The sequence below is a fragment of the Schistocerca piceifrons genome, chromosome 3 (assembly GCF_021461385.2).
Source record: "Schistocerca piceifrons isolate TAMUIC-IGC-003096 chromosome 3, iqSchPice1.1, whole genome shotgun sequence".
Lineage (NCBI taxonomy): Eukaryota > Metazoa > Arthropoda > Insecta > Orthoptera > Acrididae > Schistocerca > Schistocerca piceifrons.
Window position 1 is genome coordinate 335,383,064 of NC_060140.1, and position 20,261 is coordinate 335,403,324.

The window sequence follows — 20,261 nt, forward strand, 5'->3', positions numbered from 1 at the left end:
TCTCTTCCTGGTATATAGGAACGAGCTACCGATCTGTCACAATGACTGTGGTACATGTTTTTATATGACAGTGACAGTCACAGTTATTTTCTGCATGCAGCATGTTATTTTCAGTGTAGTCTTCCCATTTTTTTCAAGAGACCATGTTCTTCACAAAACTTCTTTCAATAACCTATTCTACCGGATGGTTATAATTAAACTGATGGTGTTCACAGTGCTGCAGTGTGGACAGTACACATCGCAGGACACCAAAACATCATAGGTGTGTTCATTAATCTGTGTGCTTGTGGAGTGTGCTGAAAAAAGTATCGGTCATTATTTCTGCCACCCCCAGGTGAAAATATAGCACTGTAAGAAGTCAGAATGTGATGTGGTGGAAGAGAAGGGGAGGAATGATCGCACACATGATGATGGTGGTTCTGGCTCATTTATTATGACATGGTCCCAATTTATTACTTGTTCAGTGTGATCTCGTAACTCAGCAACATACTGCATCCTTAACATGGAAAGTTCGTCAGTTGCTTGCAGCGTAAGCAGATCCTTCAGATCAGGAGAACTCCAGATACATCCCCGATAGTGTTATGGCTTCTGCACCACTTGTTAGCAGCAGACACAGTGGCTGCACCAAAGACTGAGGCGACATGTAGTTTTACAAATTATTTATTGAACTTTCTTTACAATTTCTCCCTCTTTGTCACTGCCCAGCCCTACGGATCCCTTCACCTGGCTGCTGCTGTGTAGATTGTCCATCAGTACGTGCAACGCACGCCGCTGATCGCACTCAGGAGCCTCAGGCCACCAGTGCTCTGCTGAAGCCAGGATGCCCTGTGGTTGAGATGAACTTGGCGCCCCAGTACGGACACACCCACGGAGCCACGTCGCCGTGAGATCAGCTGCCGATGCCTGCTGCACTGGCGGCTGGGAACCCGTCAGTCACAATGTCCTCGAGGTCCCTTCATGGACGGACCACGCGCCGTGGGGCCGGGTTGCTGTGAAGTCCAGGCGTCAGTCCCCGGCGGCGCCTGTGACCAGGACTGCGCTGTGGCCGGTCCTGCTGGAAGTTCTCGCTGTAATTAGTCAGCCATGGTGCCGACCGAACTCGGGCCGACCTCCAGAGCTGAAGTTGACATCTGGCAGTGAACAGATGACTCCTACGAGCTGGAACAGACTTCCGGAATCGTCACCTACGAAGATTGAAAATTTGGACATGGACTGTGTCCATCCTGAGATCTGAACTGCTTCCTAATGGCTTCTGTCTGTTGCTGCCTGCGCTCCACTGTTTATATCCGGCAGGAGGACATTTTTTACCCTCGGTGGTAGCTTTTTGTTATTACTCCCGAAGTATATCGCAGGGTAACTTAGCATGCTGGCCTCACTTCCCCTTACTCACCACTCTGTAGGCTTCGCTCGGCGCTCGGTCTGTGTGTGTCCTTGCATCAGTCTGTTGGTAGGCTGCTGCTGTCAGCAAGCTATCTGTGCGTGCTTCCTTCGCATCGCCTCGGTCGCCGACGTGCCTCTGTTTTGCTGTTCTCCACTGCATGAAGCAACGTACTACATGTGGGCGCAACAATAGATACAATCTTTCAAGTATCCCCAAAACCAGAAGTCATGTGACTTTAAGTCAGAGATCTACAAGGCCACACATCTTGAAATTGCCTAGAGATGATGCAATTGTTACTGAAGGTTTCTTGAAGCAAATCTTTCACCTGCCAAGCAACATGTGATATCACCCCATCTTGTGTGAAAATAGCGACGTGGACACAATTGCATTCCTGGAAAACTGGAATCACATGTTACACAAGGAAGTCATTATAATGTGCAGATGTGATGTTTCAACCCCTCTAAGAAAAACCGACTGAGAGCTTGTGGAACCACACATTCACATAAGCTGAGTGTAGTAGACCTTTCTCCACAAAATGTGACAGAGCAGAACCTCAAATGTGACAGTTCTGTGTATTCGTGGCAGCATGCAGAGTAAAATGTGCCTTGTCCATAAAATGTGCCTCATCCCTCCAAAGAATGTTCTGTGGCCACACGTCATCCATTTCCGTGTGTGCCAAAAAATGAAGGGTAAAGTCACAGTGTTGTAGCCTATCTTGGGGCTTCATTTGGTGCACTATCTGAATCTTGTATGGATTCGAGTGTAAAGTATACTGCAAAATTTTTTTAACTATTGAGAGTGGATTCCTGCGACACAGCTGGAGCACTAGCTGCAGAATTTGAGGCATGCAGGACATGCTCAGCTTTAGCTGGATCAACTTCATTAACAAGTGCCATAGAAATAGATCACCTCCCTCTTCCTGCTGCACCACTTAACTCACTTGTTTCTTCAGATTTATTGATCATGTTCTTTAGCCCATTTATTGGCAAGGGGCCTCTTTGCAGTAGTTTGTATTGGCAATATTCCCAAAATGCAGCACTGCTATTTCTGCCATTCTGATAAAACAACTTTACGAGGAGTGCAACAACTTTACGAGGAGTGCAACACCTTTTTTCTCAATAGCAATAGCATTTCTTACAGAAAGCTTCTATCTTCTTAACCCTTTACACTAACATTCACTTCACAAAAGAAATCAACACACATCATCAAATGATAGTCAACATACTGATGTCAAAACAGGAAACATTTCACATTCTGATTGCTTACAATGCCATATTTTCACCTGGTGGCAGAAAGTGGATTTCTCTTTTTTTTTCTGCCCAGCATATTCCATGAGTGCACCAATTAATGAAAACATACCTATGATGTTTCAGCATCCTGTGATATATACAGCCCCCACTGCAGCACTTGGAATAGTGTCAGTTTAATTATAACAGCCAGGAGCTATATTGTTTAATGTTGTTATCCAAACTCACAAAGCTCTTGACCAAATTACTTCAGATTTTTACATGATACACTAATGAATGGTGGACAGATAAAGGCCACTTATTAATATCTGCAGTTTATAAATATACACAGGGTGGTCAGAAACAGTCTGAAAAGCTTGTAAGAGTGTTGCAGGGTAATCTGTGCTGAGAAATAATTGTTAAGAAAAAATTTGATAGGTTGAGCTGTTTCCAAGTTAATTAGCATATAAGTTAGCCAATCAGGCTGATGTGCATGCAAATACAAACGTCGTGACAAAGACAGTTCATCAAACATTACCTTCACGTGGTTTCTTAAAATTGAACAAGAGAGCAATACAAAAAGTGGACACAGGACAATAGTAAGGATTGAATGTCAACCAAAGGCTGAGCAGTCTTTGCGCTATCGCCTATGCTATGACAAACAGTGGCACTAATTGCAACTGGTGAGCCATTTGAATTTGTGCACGCCAAGGACTGATTGGTTAACTTAAATGCTAATTAACTTGGAAACAGCACAACATATCAAAATTTTTTTCTTAACAATTATTTCCCAGTACAACCTACCCTGCAACATCCTGACAAACCTTTCAATTGTTTCTGACTACCTTGTATATAGTATATAAAGAGGAAACATTGTTAGCAAAAATCTCAAAAAGTTCTTGATTATTATACTTCAGATTTTTACACAATACTGTAATAAACAGTCAGATATACATAGACTACACTTTTTTAAACCATAATTTACAGGTTTCCTGTTGAAATTGACCATGAGGGGGGAAAAAGGCTGTGTTGTGAAAATGTACATTTCCATTTCATTTTCTTTCTCATGTCAGTTTTACCTATGATATGAGGGCAATAGAGCCATTAGAAAAATTGTTTCTCCCATGCATATTCTTAAACAAAAATTGTATACACAATACTACATTGTTTTGTTTAACAGAAAAGAGGAAAGTTGTGTTTATGGCTTATCAGCTTATGGTTAGAACACTGCTATGGAATCTGAATTGTACAAAACCTTGTAATCCTACCCATTTGCAAGTTAAAATTATGTGAAATACTGTCATTGAAGCTACTATCCTCACAGATCTAGCAGCCGGAGAGGTGTCTCTCATAGCCTGTATACCAATGTTCCCAACTGATTTACCCATTCATTTTAAGCAACTTCAGTTCCCGATCAAGCTTTCGTTTGCAGTACCAATAAACAGGACTGAAGGTCAGAGCAGAGGGGATTGGGGGGGGGGGGGGGGGTGCTGAGAAAGGAGGAGAGGTGAGGAAACATACATAGAGAGGGGAAAAGGAGAGGATGGACAGAGTGGGAGGGTGAGCGAAGGAGGAGGAAATGGACACAGATAGGAGGGAGGAGGAGATAGACAGACAGAGAGATGGGGGAGAAGAAGATGAGGCCATACATCCAATTCCCATACATATTTAGCAATTGTGTTTACTTAAGGGAACTATTGCATTTTGTACACTGTGAACTTGAGAAATCAGGAAAATACAAACAAGTAGTTTTTGGTACAGTTGATTTAATTTTTCTTAGATGTTTCAGAAATGATTTATTTAAGATCTTAAGTAATATATATATATATATTTTTTTCTTTTCTTTAGAACATGGCCTTCCAAGCCGAACAGAAAATAAAATCGCAAATCCTGGACACATTGGGTACTGACCAGATATTCCGTCTGCTGTCGGATCCTGAGGTGGATGTACTCATGAAGACACTGGGACTGCTCCGCAATCTTCTGTCTACCAAACCACACATTGACCTCATCATGGGAAGACATGGAAACCAGATAATGCAGGTTGTACCGGATATATTTTACACACTTCAGTTCCAGCAGTTGTACTGGTGTTTCCTTTGTGTTTCACTGCAGATACCTTGTGGTCATCTTATGTAGTTACACCCACCATTTCTGCTGCCTTAGACCAGTCTTTTAATTTTTACATCCTTATTATTGCTCTCTCCCACTCCCCCCAAACACATGCAGCATTTATTCATTAATTTTGCACATTTATTTTACATATCAAGATGAGGCCACAAGGCTTGCCTTTACATCTAATAAGACATAGTTCATTAATTTATCATAACTGCTGGTCCTAGTTGATACAAATTATAAAAGGAATTAACAGCTGTAATGTCAAACATTGAAGTCAATTACAAATTATGTAAGTTACAAAAATAATTCATGCCATCAGCCATATTACTAGAACAGTAACTTGGGACGTTGTACCAGTTGCAGTATTAGGGCAACACAATAGAAATTCGATTTTCAATATTTCACATAATTATTGACTGAATTTAAAAAACAAATTTAAAATGCTACCACAATCTACTCATTAAAAGATGTAATCTTATGTTAAAAGTTTGGAACAATATTACTAGTATTATAGTTAGAAACTGTGTGTTTGTCTTGAGGCAACATTAACTGATGGTGCAAAAATTCACAGACTTCATTCATCCAGTATTTGAGAATGAGACTGCTTAGTGATATGCAACAAAATTTACACACACACACAAATGATGAAAAGAAATAAAAGTTTATCACTCACTACATTTTTGCTGTTCCTGCAGTCAAACTTCAGCATCAGACATGATGTTTTAATTCATTACTTCTTACTACTAACTGTATTTCTAACACAGTCCACAAACAGCATCCTCATAGACCACTGAATGTACCTGCAAAATTATATCATTGTCTGATGTATAGTTAAGAAGATAATACATCATGAATGTTAGATGCGTGAAAATCTAGCTTTTGAGTGAAATTTTTTACTGATTAGAAAACATCGCTTTCGTATGACATTTTTAAAAGCAATTGGGAACACAGACATCTGTGTTACATGACTTACAATTGTATCTTATCTCTTCCCTCTCTGTTGTCCCTTCAGCTTCATAACAACTTCCATCTTTTCTGTCCACAGTTAAGTTTTCATCGCCAGCTCACATCAGTAATCATAGTCTCCTGAAAATTTGCTATTTTTTCTGAGAGATTATCTAGGTCCAAGCCATTATGTTTGTGTTATTCAATTTCTAAATTCGACTAGCAGTGTCAGTGAGCCATATTACCTGAATTTTTGTATTTATGTGTTTTTAGGCATGTATCAGTACAGCAGTAATGTGTAAAAACACAGGAGGTGATGCAGAATGAAACCACCTTCAAAAACGCATGCACTTTGTGTTACACACACACACACACACATTGAGGGGAAAAATAAGGAAATTCCAAATGTTCTTTTAAGTACAGAAACAGGTGTTAATCAATGTGAGTCAGATCAGAACTATAGGGAGGGTGATTGAGTTGTTGGCAGCCATAAGATGTGATGAGCTCTTGTGTTCATTGAACTACATGTGGCTAAACATTGTCTTGGCACAAAAATATCCCTGTATTGAACTTTCCATGCCTTTGTTTTGGATGTTTGGCTCAGTTTAGTTAAGGTCCTACAGTGTCTCAGAATTGATTGTTTTACCCACAGATCAAAAGACCAAAAGCAATTTACTCTGCCTGTCCGAGAGCACAGTGTACATGGCTCTTCAAGATGGAATTGTTTATTTGAATTTAACTTTCTTTGGTAATTTTGAATGCTTCTGCTTGATGGACTGTTGTTTTGATTCTGGTACAACATAAGACACCCATGTTTTGTCTCCATTGGCATTTCAAATTAGAAATTTATCATTTTCACTGCTGTTCTTCTGAACAAGATTCAAGGCACTTGTTACTCAGTTGTGTGCACATCTGTTGGTAAGTTCGTTACCTAGTTGTTAACACAATTACCCTAATAATTTCATAAAGGACATTGCTTAAAACTTGAGAAAACCTATTATATGAAGACAAATTCATAAAGCATCATTTTTCTTGAACTTTTACCTCAATTTTTGATGGTTTCAGTGCTGACAGACTGTTGACCATTTCACACTTCATTATCTATGTTAATTTGTACAAGTACTTCTACATACACACTCCACAAGTCTCCATATGATGCAGAATTCTTGTACACATTCTCAGTTGAAATGTAATAAATTTCCTAGAGACAGAAAATCTTCTGTTCAAAAATCAGCACAGATTTAGAAAGCTTCGCTTGTATGAAACTTAGCATGCCCTTTTCTCACATGATACCCAATGAGCTATGTATGTAGGGAAACGGGCAGATTCTGCATTCCTAATTCCTAAGGTGTTTGACATGGTGCCCCACTGCAAACTCTCGATGAAGGTCCAAGCATACACATTAGGCTCCCCAGATATGTGAGTGATTCAAAGACTTCTTAAGTAATAGAACCCAGTCAGTTTTCCTCAGTGGTGAGTGTTCACAAGGGTATTTGTAGGGGTGCTGTAGGGAAGTGTGATATTACCATTCTTATTCTCTGTGTACATAAATGATCTGATGAGCAGGGTGAGCAGCGATTTATGCTGTTTCCTGAAGACTGTGTAGTGCATGGGAAGGTGTCATTATCGAGGACCTGTAGGAGAATACAGATGACGTAGACAGGATTTCTAGTTGGTGTGATGAATGGCAGCTTGCGCTAAATGTAGAAAAATATAAGTTAATGCTGATGGGTAGGGAAAATAGTCCTGTAACGTTTGAATCCAGAATTAGTAGTGCACTGCTTGACATATCACACCTGTTGAATATCTAGGTGTAATGTTGCAAAGTGATATGAAATGGAAGGCATGTCAGGTTGTTAGTAGGGAAAGCGAATGGTCAACTTCATATTATAGGGAGAATTTTGGTAAACTGTATCTCATCAATAAAGGAGACTGCATATAGAACACTAGTGTGAGCCAGTGTGGAATACTGCTAGTGTGTTTGGGATACCCAACAGGTCACATTACAGGGAGACATCAAAGCCTTATGGTGGTGGGCTGCTAAGTTTTTTACCGGTAGATCCAGTGAGCATGCAAATATTTTGGAGATGCTTCATGAACTTGAATGGGAATCACTGGAGAGAAGACAATATTCTTTTTGCGAATCACTATTGCGAAAATTTAGAGAACAGGCATTTGAAGCTGACCCAGAATGATTTTACTGCTGCCAACGTACATTTTGTGTAAGGACCATGAAAATAAGATGACAGAAATTAGGGCTCATACAGAGACTTATAGACAGTTGTTTTCCCTATCTCTACAGAAAGGAAATGACTAGTAGTGGTACATGGTACTCTCTGCCATGTGCCTTATAATGGCTTGCAAAGTATGTATGTAGCTGTAGATGCAGATGCAGATGACAGAGGATACCTTTTGCCACTGCTAGTGATTTCCTATTCCACTTGCAAATAGAGTGAGGGGAAATTATTGTCTATATGCCTCTGTAATGTCTCTTATCATGTCTTAGGGCTCCTTGTGTGAAATATATGTTGGCAGTAGAATTGTTATGTAGTCAGCTTAAAATGCCAGTTCTCTAAATTTTCTTAATAATGCTCCTCAAAAATAACATTGCTTTCCCTCCAGGGGTTCCCATTTGAGTTCATGAAGCATCTCCGTAATACTCGCATGTTGATGGAACCTCCCAGTAAGAAACAAAACAAGTGGCTCGCCTCTGAATTGCTTTGATGTCCTCCTTTAATCTGACCTGATACGGATCCTAAGAACTTAATCAGTGCTCAAGAATTGATTGCACTAGTGTTAAGTGGTCTCCTTTATAGATGAGCTACACTTTCATACAATTTTTCCTATAACACTAGTCAACCATACACCTCCCCTACTACCAGCCTTACATGCTCGTTCAATTTCAAGTCACTTTAAAAAGTGTTGCACCTAGATATTTAACTGACATAACTATGCCCAGTAACACATCTTCAATCCTGTATTCTAACAGTATGGGATTGTTTACCCTACTCATCAGCATTAGCTTACATTTTTCTACATTGAGAGCAAGTTGCTGTTTTCATCACACCAACTAAAATTTTTTAAAAGTAATCTTGTCACCTCCTACAGTCATTCAATAAAGATACTTTCCCGTACACCACAGTGTCACCAGCAAACACCTGCAGATTGGTGTCTGTCTGTCAGGTCGTGTCTGTACGCAGAGAATAAGAACAGTCCTGTCACACTTTCCTGGGGCACTTCTGATAATAGCCTTGTGTTAGATGACCCATGGATTGTCACCTGTGGAGAGTGAAATAAGATGTCAGAAAGGCAGTAGATTTGTTTAATTAACTTCTTTATTCTAATTAACTTCTTTATTCCCGACCTCATCCATAGTACATGGAACACGTTGTTGGATGTGTCCAGCTGCCTCTCATGCAAGACAATAGATGTCCAGCATTCTCATTGATGACAGCACAAAGAGCGGGCCTGGGTGTGACGTCACTTGAACGTTGCTGTCAGTGACATCTCCAGCTGTGACTGTGATGACATCACAGCAGCGCCACTGGCAATGCTGCAGAGGTGGCCATGACCTCCCCCCAGTGAGCGTATGCTTCCTGCTCTGGCAATGGCTGGTCTCATGACTCGGGGCAGGCTGCCCCACCCCTTGGTCGAACAGCGGACCTCGTACTGTCTTCCAGGATGTCACTCTGGGTATCACAGGCTAGTGATGTAGGCTGTGATATGGAGACGAGAATATTTTAGTACACGAATGCCTGAATACATAAACACTCCAGACTGTGTTCATTTAGAGCTTAAGGCATGTGCTCTAAACACTTCCATGGTGGCAGTTGAGGAAAGGCTTCCATCCTTCTGCTAAAATATGGCATTGCGAGCTTTTGCTATACCATGTCCAGCTGGCTCTGCATCGCAGTGCCTTTCGGCCGCGTTTTGCTTCGCAATGCATAACACCCTTGCCTGCCTGTGGCTGGCTCTGTTGCAACTCAGTTCTGCCCTGGCATACCTTTTGACCGAATATGATTGATACTCTATATTTGAGTCCGATAAACACTTGTAGCAAATGACAGTGTACTGGGATTACTTGCATAAGAAGTCTTTGAGCCACTTACGTATCTGAGAACCTAATCTGTACGCTCAAATTTACATTAACAGTCTGCAGTGGGCACCATGTCAAACCCTTCCTGAATGCGTAAGAATATTTAATCTACCTATTGCCCTTCATCAGTGGTTCGCTAGATATCATGTGAGAAAAGAGCAAGTGAGTTATGGTTTCTAAGTCTGCTGATTTGTGGACAGAAGTTTTTCTGTCTCAAAGAAATTTATTGTATTTGAACTCAGAAAATGTTCAAGAATTCTGCAGCAAACTGATGTTAAGGATGTTGGTCTGTAATTTCATGGGTCTGTTCTTGTACTCTTCTGATATACAGGAGCCAACTACACTTTTTTAGGAGTCACTTGGGACTTTGTGCTGGGTGAGAGATTCATGATAAATGCAAGTGCAGCCAAATGAGAGTGAAGCAAACAAACAAGACTTTTTTGTTTGATAATAAGAAGTGCAAGTGCAGGTCATTTTTCTACAATGCTCCCTGCTTTCAAAACACATTTCTTCCAGTAAATAGGTAACAAAGATATGGTGTCCTTGTAGAATGAAGTCGGCATGTCTGTAGCCAGTTGCGCATGTAGCCTTCAATCCCAATGTCATCATTATACCTTTAATCTCCCACATGCTCTTTCAGTAACCAAGGACATAAAAACCACAGGGAAATAGGTCTAGGCTGTATGAAGGGTGTTCAAGTGTTTTCCAGCTGAATTGCGCCAATTTTTGTTTGGTCAGGGCTACTTTATAAGGTTATGCATTGCCTTGCAGAATAATTACTTCTCTTATCAGTAAGTCACGTCATCTGTGACGACATGAATGTCTAGCATTCGTAGTATACAGCACCACATGTAGAAAATTGATCTGCAAAAACCCACACCAGTCAAAAAAAAGTAAGTTGCCATATGGTTTGGCCTCCCATTTCTTTCTCCACTTCCGGCTTGCTTCATTTCATTGGAGAATGTAATAATGAAACCACATACTGTCACAGGTGGTAATGTGAGCCAGAAACAAGTTTGCCTCCATTCCTCTGGGATCATATTTGTTGATTGTCCTTGATTTGTGGTTTAGAAAATCATTTCTCAACCATCATGTCATGACACATTGGCATATTGTGAATGCATGTCAGGTGTGTTGCAAGATTTTTAATGTATTCTAATCTTCCACAGATAAAATATCTAGAACATAAAAAATTTATCACCAAATTGTTTCTTGGAGTAATAGATCTGGAAAATTTGTATCTCATAGTTGTTACATAATGAAAAAATGTGTTGTATGTACTTTGTGTGTTGGTTCTTTTATCTGAAAAAAATCCACATCTAGGAGTGTCACAAAAGTTTGAAATGTACTTTGGTGTGCCTCAAAAGAAAAAAGGGTTAAAAATGCGAGATTAGACCGTATTAAAAGTTCAGCTGTTATGATACTTCGAGTAGCTTCATTATTCTTCAAGATTTTAATGTGTTCTCTGATTTTTTCAGTAGCTGGTTGCAAATCTTCTTGATTATCACAGAAATATGTAAATTATAATTTTTGACTCTGCTCTGGGTGGTTTCAGAGAATATCAAAATGTTTTACCAGTAAATAGGTAACAATGATATGGGGTCCTTGTAGAATGAAGTCAGTCATGTCTGTAGCCAGTTGGGCATATAGCCTTCAATCCCAGTGTGTCATCATTGAACCTTTGATCTCCCACATCTTCTTTCAGTGACCAAGAGCCAACCACAGCTGTGATGCTACAATTGTGAACTGATGAAGATTGCAATGGATGCATCAAAATGATTTATTAATCACGGCTAGTTTGTGACTTTATAGTTACATCTCCAGGTAACAAACTGTTGACCTAAAGAAGGTACAATAACTGTAATTATAACTATCTTAACAAAACACAGAATTGTTAAAATTCTGACTGAAATGTGAAATATACAGCTCTTTCAGTTTATAATGTCCTTAGAACTCCCTAAGGGCAAATTATAGAAGTTCTTTAAGGATTAAAGGAGACCACTCACTGAAAAGCACACACACAAGAAAGAAAATTTGCTAGCTTTCTGATTTTAACCTTTGATGAGCTAGAGTAAAACAACAACAACAATACACACACACACACACACACACACACACGACACTTAACTTCATGTTTAAAATTTTTGAAACCTGCCAAAGAGAGACATAGTTTAACAGACACTGATGTCATAATTGATGAGATTGCATTGCTTTTCATAGTTATCGAATTATAAAAAGATTGATAGTCATGTTACACATGGTGTTCAGAGTAATCAGTCCAAAAACTATTACTCCACTCCATCTTAAATGGAAGCGTGTCCAAGATTCGACTCAACACAACCATTATGTCTACACAACTCTACAAAGACTCTTCTGTTCCATATCTAAAACAACACTGCTGACTCCACATCTAATCGAACACTTTTTTACTCCAGCTTACATGAAAGACTAATTTGCACAAATACTGAGTAAAGACAACATGATACAAATCTATATAAAAGGTAGCACAACTCTTTGGTGCAAAGTACAAATGATACCTTTTTACAAAATTATCAAGTTCTTTTCTGAGATTTATGAAATACTGTAACAGTTTTTATTTTTTATTAACCATGTCAGATTTTCATAATCAAGTATTGCAAAATGTGAAATACCTGTCAAAACAAGAAACAAATGAAATTTATAGGATAATTAATTTTTTTTAAAGTCTAAGATTAAAATGGATTTCAAAATATTACACAAAATCTGGAAAAGAATGACATTTCAAATAAATCTTACCAAACAATCCGTCAATCCCAAAGGCTCCCATTTTGAACATTAGATTTGCAATTTTCAGAATAACATTTTGAAAAATGAATGGACCTGTAGAGTCCATTAATCAGAATATTTATCACAATTTACTATTGAACAGAGGTCCCTCTCTGCATCTACATCTACATCTACATGAATACTCTGCAAATCACATTTAAGTGCCTGGCAGAGGGTTCACCAAACTGTCTTCTCCATAACATTTTCTGTGTGTTCCTTCCAATTTAAGTTGTTCGTAATTGTAATTCCTAGGTATACAGTTGAATTTATGGTTTTTTGATTTGACCGATTTATCGTGTAACCGAAGTTTAACGGATTCCTTTTAGCACTCATATGGATAAAGTCACACTTTTCTTTATCTAGGGTCAGCTGCCAATTGTCACACCATTTGGATATCTTTAATGTCTATGGTACAGATTTGTTAAACACTGTTTCTATCCTCTTTCTATGACTTAACTTTTGACTTGTTTTTGTAATACTGTGTCATGTTAAATTAATATCTGTGTGGTAGATGTGAACTATCCTTACAAAGCCTACTGAGAAAGTTTCAAGAACATGTTTTAAATGATGACTCTGGGAATATATTACAACCCACTACACATTGCTAACATAGGGATTGTGAGGAAGATTAGATTAATTACAGCATACACAAAGGCATTTAAACAATTATTCAGCCCACTCTCCATACACGAATGGAATGAGAAGAAACTCCAGTAACTAGAACTGTGGGACATTCCCTGTGCCATGCATTTCACAGTGGCTTGCAGAGTATAGATGTAGATGTAGATAGATGCTTCTCATGTTGGCTTGCTGGCTCTTTGCCCGCTGTTTCAGTTCTCCTAGTTTCAGTACATGTTCCTATGTGCAGTCATCCTAGGATGAGGTGTGCTTATTCTGTCTATGCAACACCAGTGTAGCTGGCTGCTGCCTGAGAAGACATTCCACATATGTCCGATAAACTTGTTGTGGGGGGGAGGGGGGGGGAGCTGTTTTTTTCCACGTTTGGGATGCTGGTTTTTACCTGAAGATGTGATTCAATGTCACAAAACCAGTCGTGATTGATAAATCATTTTGACCCAGCTGTTGAGGTTTTCATCAATTAAGATTTTGCAAGTACTTCACATTTTTCAGTATTATTCAAGCTACACCTACCATTTCATCTTTGAAACAAACACTCCATGAGCCACTCTTGTAGTTGAGGCCTTAAAAATATTAGCATTTGTGCTAAATGCGAATATATATGCAAATTCTGCCTCAGAATACAAAAATACGAATTTACACAATGCTATTTCATAGCAAATTATATCCAAATTAACTATTTTATCAGAGATAATTTGAACTGACTTCACAACATCTGGCAAAGCCAAATTTGAAAAGAGAATATATGTAAAATGTGTTTGCAGACTACAGATTGCACCTATGCTTGAATGCAGTAATGTATTGCTGGAGTTTTACATTAAGCTCTGGTCCCACATCAAACAGTGGATTGGCTGACTGGTCTGTATAAGATACACATCATATGTGGCAACGTAGAACTCAGCCGTGGGGCTTAACATCTTATAACAAGGGACTTGTGTGTTTTCTGGCTAAAGTTGGTATTATGGAAAACTGCAGACACTGTTATGTGGTAGCTTTGTGTGCAGTGTATTTTGAAATACAGTTGCATAAGATACTGATAGAGCTTGGGCTTGAGCTACCTCACTTACACTATTGTCAACTTCAGCAAGCAACTGTGTGGTAGCTGTTAACAAATACTTTGTGCACTCAGCTTTGCATTGTGTGTAGCTCATTTTCTTTTCTTATTGTGCAGTGAGCAAAGAGGCTAATCCTAGTCCACCACAGGCTTAGATTACGATACTTAATGATACCAGAAGGAGTTGTTGATCTGTGTATGAATTCTGCTTTCACAGAAACATAGTATATGGGTATAGGCTGGATGGCGAGAAGCAAATAGGTCTTTTGTGCTGCCTCCACCCCCTGCACTGCTTCTCACCTACAGGGCAGTCAAAGGGTCTCATTTGTTTACTTTCACAGCCCCCTGCTACATTGTAATACCTGCACGATAGTGAGCATGCTGAGAGGCATCCAGTAAAACATGAATAGAGTTGTTTTCAGTTGTACTTCCAGTTATACTTCCACTCTATGTACCTAGTCAGTTCTACCCATAACATTGTCAAGTAGGGGTTGCACAGCTCACAGAAGGGCTAATGTTAATCAGGGCTTATATGCTGCATGTTCAAAATCAGTGTTTTTCAGATTTCATGGTTATTGGAATGGGTGGTGGTAAAAGGAAGATACATAATACTGAGAAACATTTTCATGAGAAAATCTCTCTGTTCACCAGCAAGAAACTGTTATTGCTTCTCAAAAGAAACAAATCACTTGCTGAAAACTTAAACACAGAGAGGTCCAAAAAATGTATCCACTGTTTAAAAGTCCATAACTTGCAAACTAATTGGCAGAGTTGTCTCATTTTTGGTGAAAGTGTGGCTTAAAGTCCAACTTAAAGAAATCACTGTAGGTGTTCAAAATGGTAACCATTAACATCCACACACAAACGATGCCGTCGAACTGCAGCATGAACTACTGACTGCAACGTGTTCAGTTGGATATTTGCACATGAATGTACGATGGATTCTCGAAGTTCATCCAATGTGTGTGGCTTTTGTCGATAAACGACGTCCTTTAGAGTTCCCCACAGGTAAAAGTCCAGAGGAGTTCGGCCTGGGGAACATGGTGGATACTCCACTGCACCTCTATGGCCTATCCATCTTCCTGGTAGATTTTCATCGAGATAAGCCCTAACACGGTTTTGGTAGTTGGCTGGGGCACCATCTTGTTGAAAGTAAACTCTTCCGTCTCCATACAAGTCTCGGATGGCAGGTAAAATGGATGCCTGTAGCTTCTGAAGGTACACCTCACCGGTAACTGTGCCGTCAAAGAAGAATGGCCCAATCAAGCCCCGGTAAGACAACCCACACCACAAATTCACAGCTTTGTCTACATGGACGTTCAGATTTTCAGCAGCCCAGTAGATGCAGTTGTGGCGATTTACTGTACCATTGAGTTTGAACTGTGTCTCATCAGACCACACAATCATCTCTGCAAACTCTTCATCGTTGCACACCATGTTAGTAAACCACTCGCAGTACTCCATTCTACGATCTGGGTCATCCTCATTCATTGTGTGTAGCAATCGTGGGATGTAGCACTTCCACTTTGCTGTCTTCAAAATTCACTGAACATTTGAGTGACTCACTCCAGTTTCACGGGCACACTGTCTCACAGACTTCTGTGGTGAGCGAGTGAATTGTTGTAACACACAACAGGAGTTAGCTGGACTTGTTACTGTTACAAGTCATCCAGATCGTTGTTTGTGTACATCTTCAACACAGCATTCGGCTTCAAATTTGTCTCGAATGCGACAAATCGTTAAACGTGTTGGTGGCTCTGTTTGATACTCATTTCACCATTGCTGTTGAACCTCATTAATGTTTTCGTACTTAAAATACCACTTCAAAACTGACTTCCTTTCATGGAATGTAAGCCTTGCGCCAGCCATGTTTACTCGAGTGACTAGGTGCAACTAAGAACAATACACTGACTATCTGGCGAGTGTCATCTGACAAAACGAAACAACGCAATACAACGCTTGTGTGGCAATTGCCAGAACTACAGACTATTACACTATCAAAGATGAGACAACTCCATCAGTTAATTTGCCAATTATGGACTTTTAAACAGTGGATACATTTTTTTGGACCCCTCTGTAAGCCAAAAGGAGAAAACAAGCTAAGACTATCTTGCAAATAAAATAAAATAAAAATAAAATAATCCTTGTTGAAGGTTTAGCAGAAGCAGATATTTCTTTCAGAAAGCTGTTATTATAGAAAATAAAAAGTATTTATGTCATTTTATTATTTTATATCCAGTAACAATTCTACGACAAAAGAAGGAAAAAAACAGTTTCATCTTCAGCCATGTAGCTGGGCAGACTTTTATATTGTATATCTAATCATAAAAAATGCTTATTACACCAAAAAATTGATGCTAATTTTACCAAAATAGATGCCACATTTTCAAGCCCCTACTAACTAACATTGTACATGAAAGACTTAGCCACATCCTCATGTCTTCATGTGTCTCACTGTTTGTGATCATTACACTTTCATGCCATGGAGATCAGAGTTAAGACTTCCAGCAGTTAAACATGAGAGCAGAAAGCTTCTGCATCAGGAAAATTTTAAAGGCACACATTTTTCAACATAAGCATGTTTATGTAATTATTAACCAGCTTGCAGTGTTGCGAGAGAGAGAGAGAGAGAGAGAGAGAGAGAGAGAGAGAGAGAGAGAGGTGGGACAGTTTTGAAGACCAGTTCTCAGATGCTGTATTATCTACAATAGAACCCCTGCTAGCAAAATATTGAGGTTTAAAAAGTAACCTTCAAGTTGGTTACTGCTTTATTTCACATAAAATAGCCAATGAAAAGACCTTTGAACGTTTGTTTAGTTTGTGTGTAATATGAGAACGGATACTGACACAACATACAGAGAATGTGTTGAGCAGCAGGTAGAGACATAAAAAGTTGCTCAGGTGCTAGTAGAACATGCACACTGGGGGTTCTGTACAAATATAATTATGTATATAGACAGTTCATCAGTTCCCAGAATTGAGAATCTTGACAATTTTTGCCTTTTATCATAATTGATGCTGGTAAGATGTCGGTCCCAGGGATTCCCAGACTTTCAGGAATGTTTTAATTTCAAGTTTAACGATGGATAACAAATTAATTTTTTTGTGTGATGTACTCATAGTTACAAATTTTCAGTTTTCTGATTTTTTTTCCTTTACTTGTACAGTGAAACCTTGCTTCCTCCTGAATTTCATAATTCTATGTCAATGGGAAGTATTCTATATGTTTTAATGACTGAGTTCGGGAGTATCAAAATATGAGACATTAATGGCCATATCTTTTGATTGTATTGATCCAGAAGCCTAACTTTTTTACATGAATGATGGACTATAGGCCTCAGTATTTGATGTAAATTTCAACTTGATACGTCATATGGCTACCTGTTCCCGAGGAAAAGGTGGCTTAACGGACAGGCGGATGGATGAACAGACAGTCTGAAAAGTCCTTTTTTAAAATTTTGTGTGTGATATAATTACAAATGAACAATTTTAGTTTTTTTTTCTGTGCTGTGCTGTGAAACCTTGCTTCTTGCCAAATTTCATGGCCCTAGGTCAACAGGAAGTACCCTGTGGACTTTGATGAGTGAGTTTTTGAGTATCAAAATATGCAATCTAAGTGGCCATATCTTATGATAGCACTGACTTAGAAGCTTACATTTTTTGCACTGCCAAGGGTCTGAAGACCTTAATATGTGACATAAATTTCAACTTGATAAGTCTATCTGTTTCGCAGAAAAATGTTTTTGACAGTCAGACAGATAAACAGACAGACAACGAAGTGATGCTTTAGAGTTCTGTTTGTACTGAATCAGATATAAAAGCCTAAAAAGTTGTTGAACATTTAACTCAGCTCTTATACTTGCTTTCCTGATCAGGGACTCTATGTAAAGCATGTGCATGATACTCGTATACAGATGTTGCTGAGGGAGCTGCTATCTTACATTTGGTATGAATTATTACACCATTTCAGACTGCAATCTTTTGTATTCCACAGCTCAGTTCTCACTTCATTACAGCCTTTGCTCCTTAAAAACCAAAATTAAAATGTAGACCAGGTAACATTTATTAAATATATTTTTGTGAAATGGGTGAACATATAATTTGGAACTACTTAAAATAGTGTATTTTTAGCCACTGTTTACATTCTTTATATATCCTGGAAAATTGAAAATAAATATTATGGGAATTACCTGTATCAGTTGCCTCAATACATGTCACATATTCATTCTCTTTCAACTAATCTTCTGTTTTTTGTGTCAACTATAAAATGAAAATTATTTAAAAAAGGTGTGTTAGTATGTGTTTTGAAGTGCTTGTGACAATAAATGACCACTGAATATTGTACCTTAATCAAATATCATTATTCAGTAATTTTGAGTCATAGGTTGGAATTTGAGAACCATTGGCTGTAAACTCGGCCACTTTCATTTTGTAGTTTTTTGTTGCTGGTAGGACAGAGATGTGTGCTCTGTTGTCTACCAAAAACAGTAGCCCTTGAGGTATAATCTTTGACATACAGTCAGTATTGGCAACGTGTAACAACATTTGTGGCAAAACACCTGGCCACCATTGTGTCTGCCTCATCTCTCATTTCTGATTTTGCCATTCACAAGGTGGAGCACATTTTTCTTCACTCCAACGTGCTTCAAAAAGAAAATGATAGTAGCGGTACTTCCCTTTGTTAATGTATCTCGGTTGGCTTCTGCATCTGTTATGAGAATGTTGTTGTCTTTGATTCCTGCTTTCTCTCAGCTTACTTTGTAGTTCATTGATTCATGCGTGCTATTCATGTAACTGTAATGTACAGGGTGATTCAATAAGAATACCACAACTTTAAAAATGTGTATTTAATGAAAGAAACATAATATAACCTTCTGTTATACATCATTACAAAGAGTATTAAAAAGGGTTTTTTTTCACTCGAAAACAAGTTTAGAGATGTTCAATATGGCACCCTCCAGACACACGAGCAATATCAACCCGATACTCCAACTCGTTCCACACTCTCTGTAGCATATCAGGCGTAACAGTTTGGATAACTGCTGTTATTTCTCATTTCAAATCATCAATGGTGGCCGGGAGAGGTGGCCGAAACACCATATCCTTAACATACCCCCATAAGAAAAAATCGCAGGGGGTAAGATCAGGGCTTCTTGGAGGCCAGTGATGACGTGCTCTGTCACGGGCTGCCTGGCGGCTGATCCATCGCCTCGGGTAGTTGACGTTCAGGTAGTTACGGACAGATAAGTGCCAATGTAGTGGCGCTCCATCCTGCTGAAATATGAATTGTTGTGCTTCTTGTTCGAGCTGAGGGAACAGCCAATTCTCTAACATCTCCAGATACTGTAGTCCAGTTACAGTAGCACCTTCGAAGAAAAAGTGACCAAAAACTTTATTGGCTGAAATGCGAACAAATGTACAACTAAATGAAACTTTATAGCTCCCTTAATTCGCCGACAGATAGTGCTTAGCTCTGCCTTTTGTCGTTTCAGAGTTTTAAATTCCTAAAGTTGTATTCTTTTTGAATCACCCTGTATAATATACAGCTGATGACAACCTCTCTTATGAAATTGAATGAATTTCATTAGCTGATACCATTTCTACAATTCTTGTTACCACGAAAGCCTATTTATCTACACCCTCTTCAGAAATAGTTACAATGCTTCAAATATATCCTGTAAGTTGGTCTAATGACATAAAGTTTTCAGTCTTGTGTGCCACATTTTTTTCCGCACAACCTTTCATTATTAACAACAGCTGAGTTTGGTTTTTGGTTGCATAACTACAGTTTGTTGACTAAGCTTTTCATTTGGCTCACTTTCTTCAACACTGTTAAGTGGCTGTTTTTTTTTAGGAATGTTTATTTAACTTAGAACTGGTGATGGGTGACCAAATATCTTCAACAAATTGTGACCCCAGGTTCCTAGTAAATAATTAAACTTTGTAGATTCAGTTGTTATGCTGGCTACTTGAAATTGTGCTTCAGCTTTGCAGAAG

At 38.9% G+C, this 20,261-nt stretch overlaps 1 protein-coding gene across 1 annotated transcript in view; it reads left to right on the forward strand.

Moving 5' to 3' along the window:
* The window catches only part of LOC124787732 (armadillo repeat-containing protein 8-like), a 122,448-nt gene that overhangs the window by 54,643 nt on the left and 47,544 nt on the right, over window positions 1-20,261 (forward strand). The window contains exon 10 of the mRNA XM_047254580.1: window positions 4,456-4,650. Coding sequence (XP_047110536.1) covers window positions 4,456-4,650 — 195 coding nt within the window. The remainder of the gene's footprint in view (window positions 1-4,455; window positions 4,651-20,261) is intronic.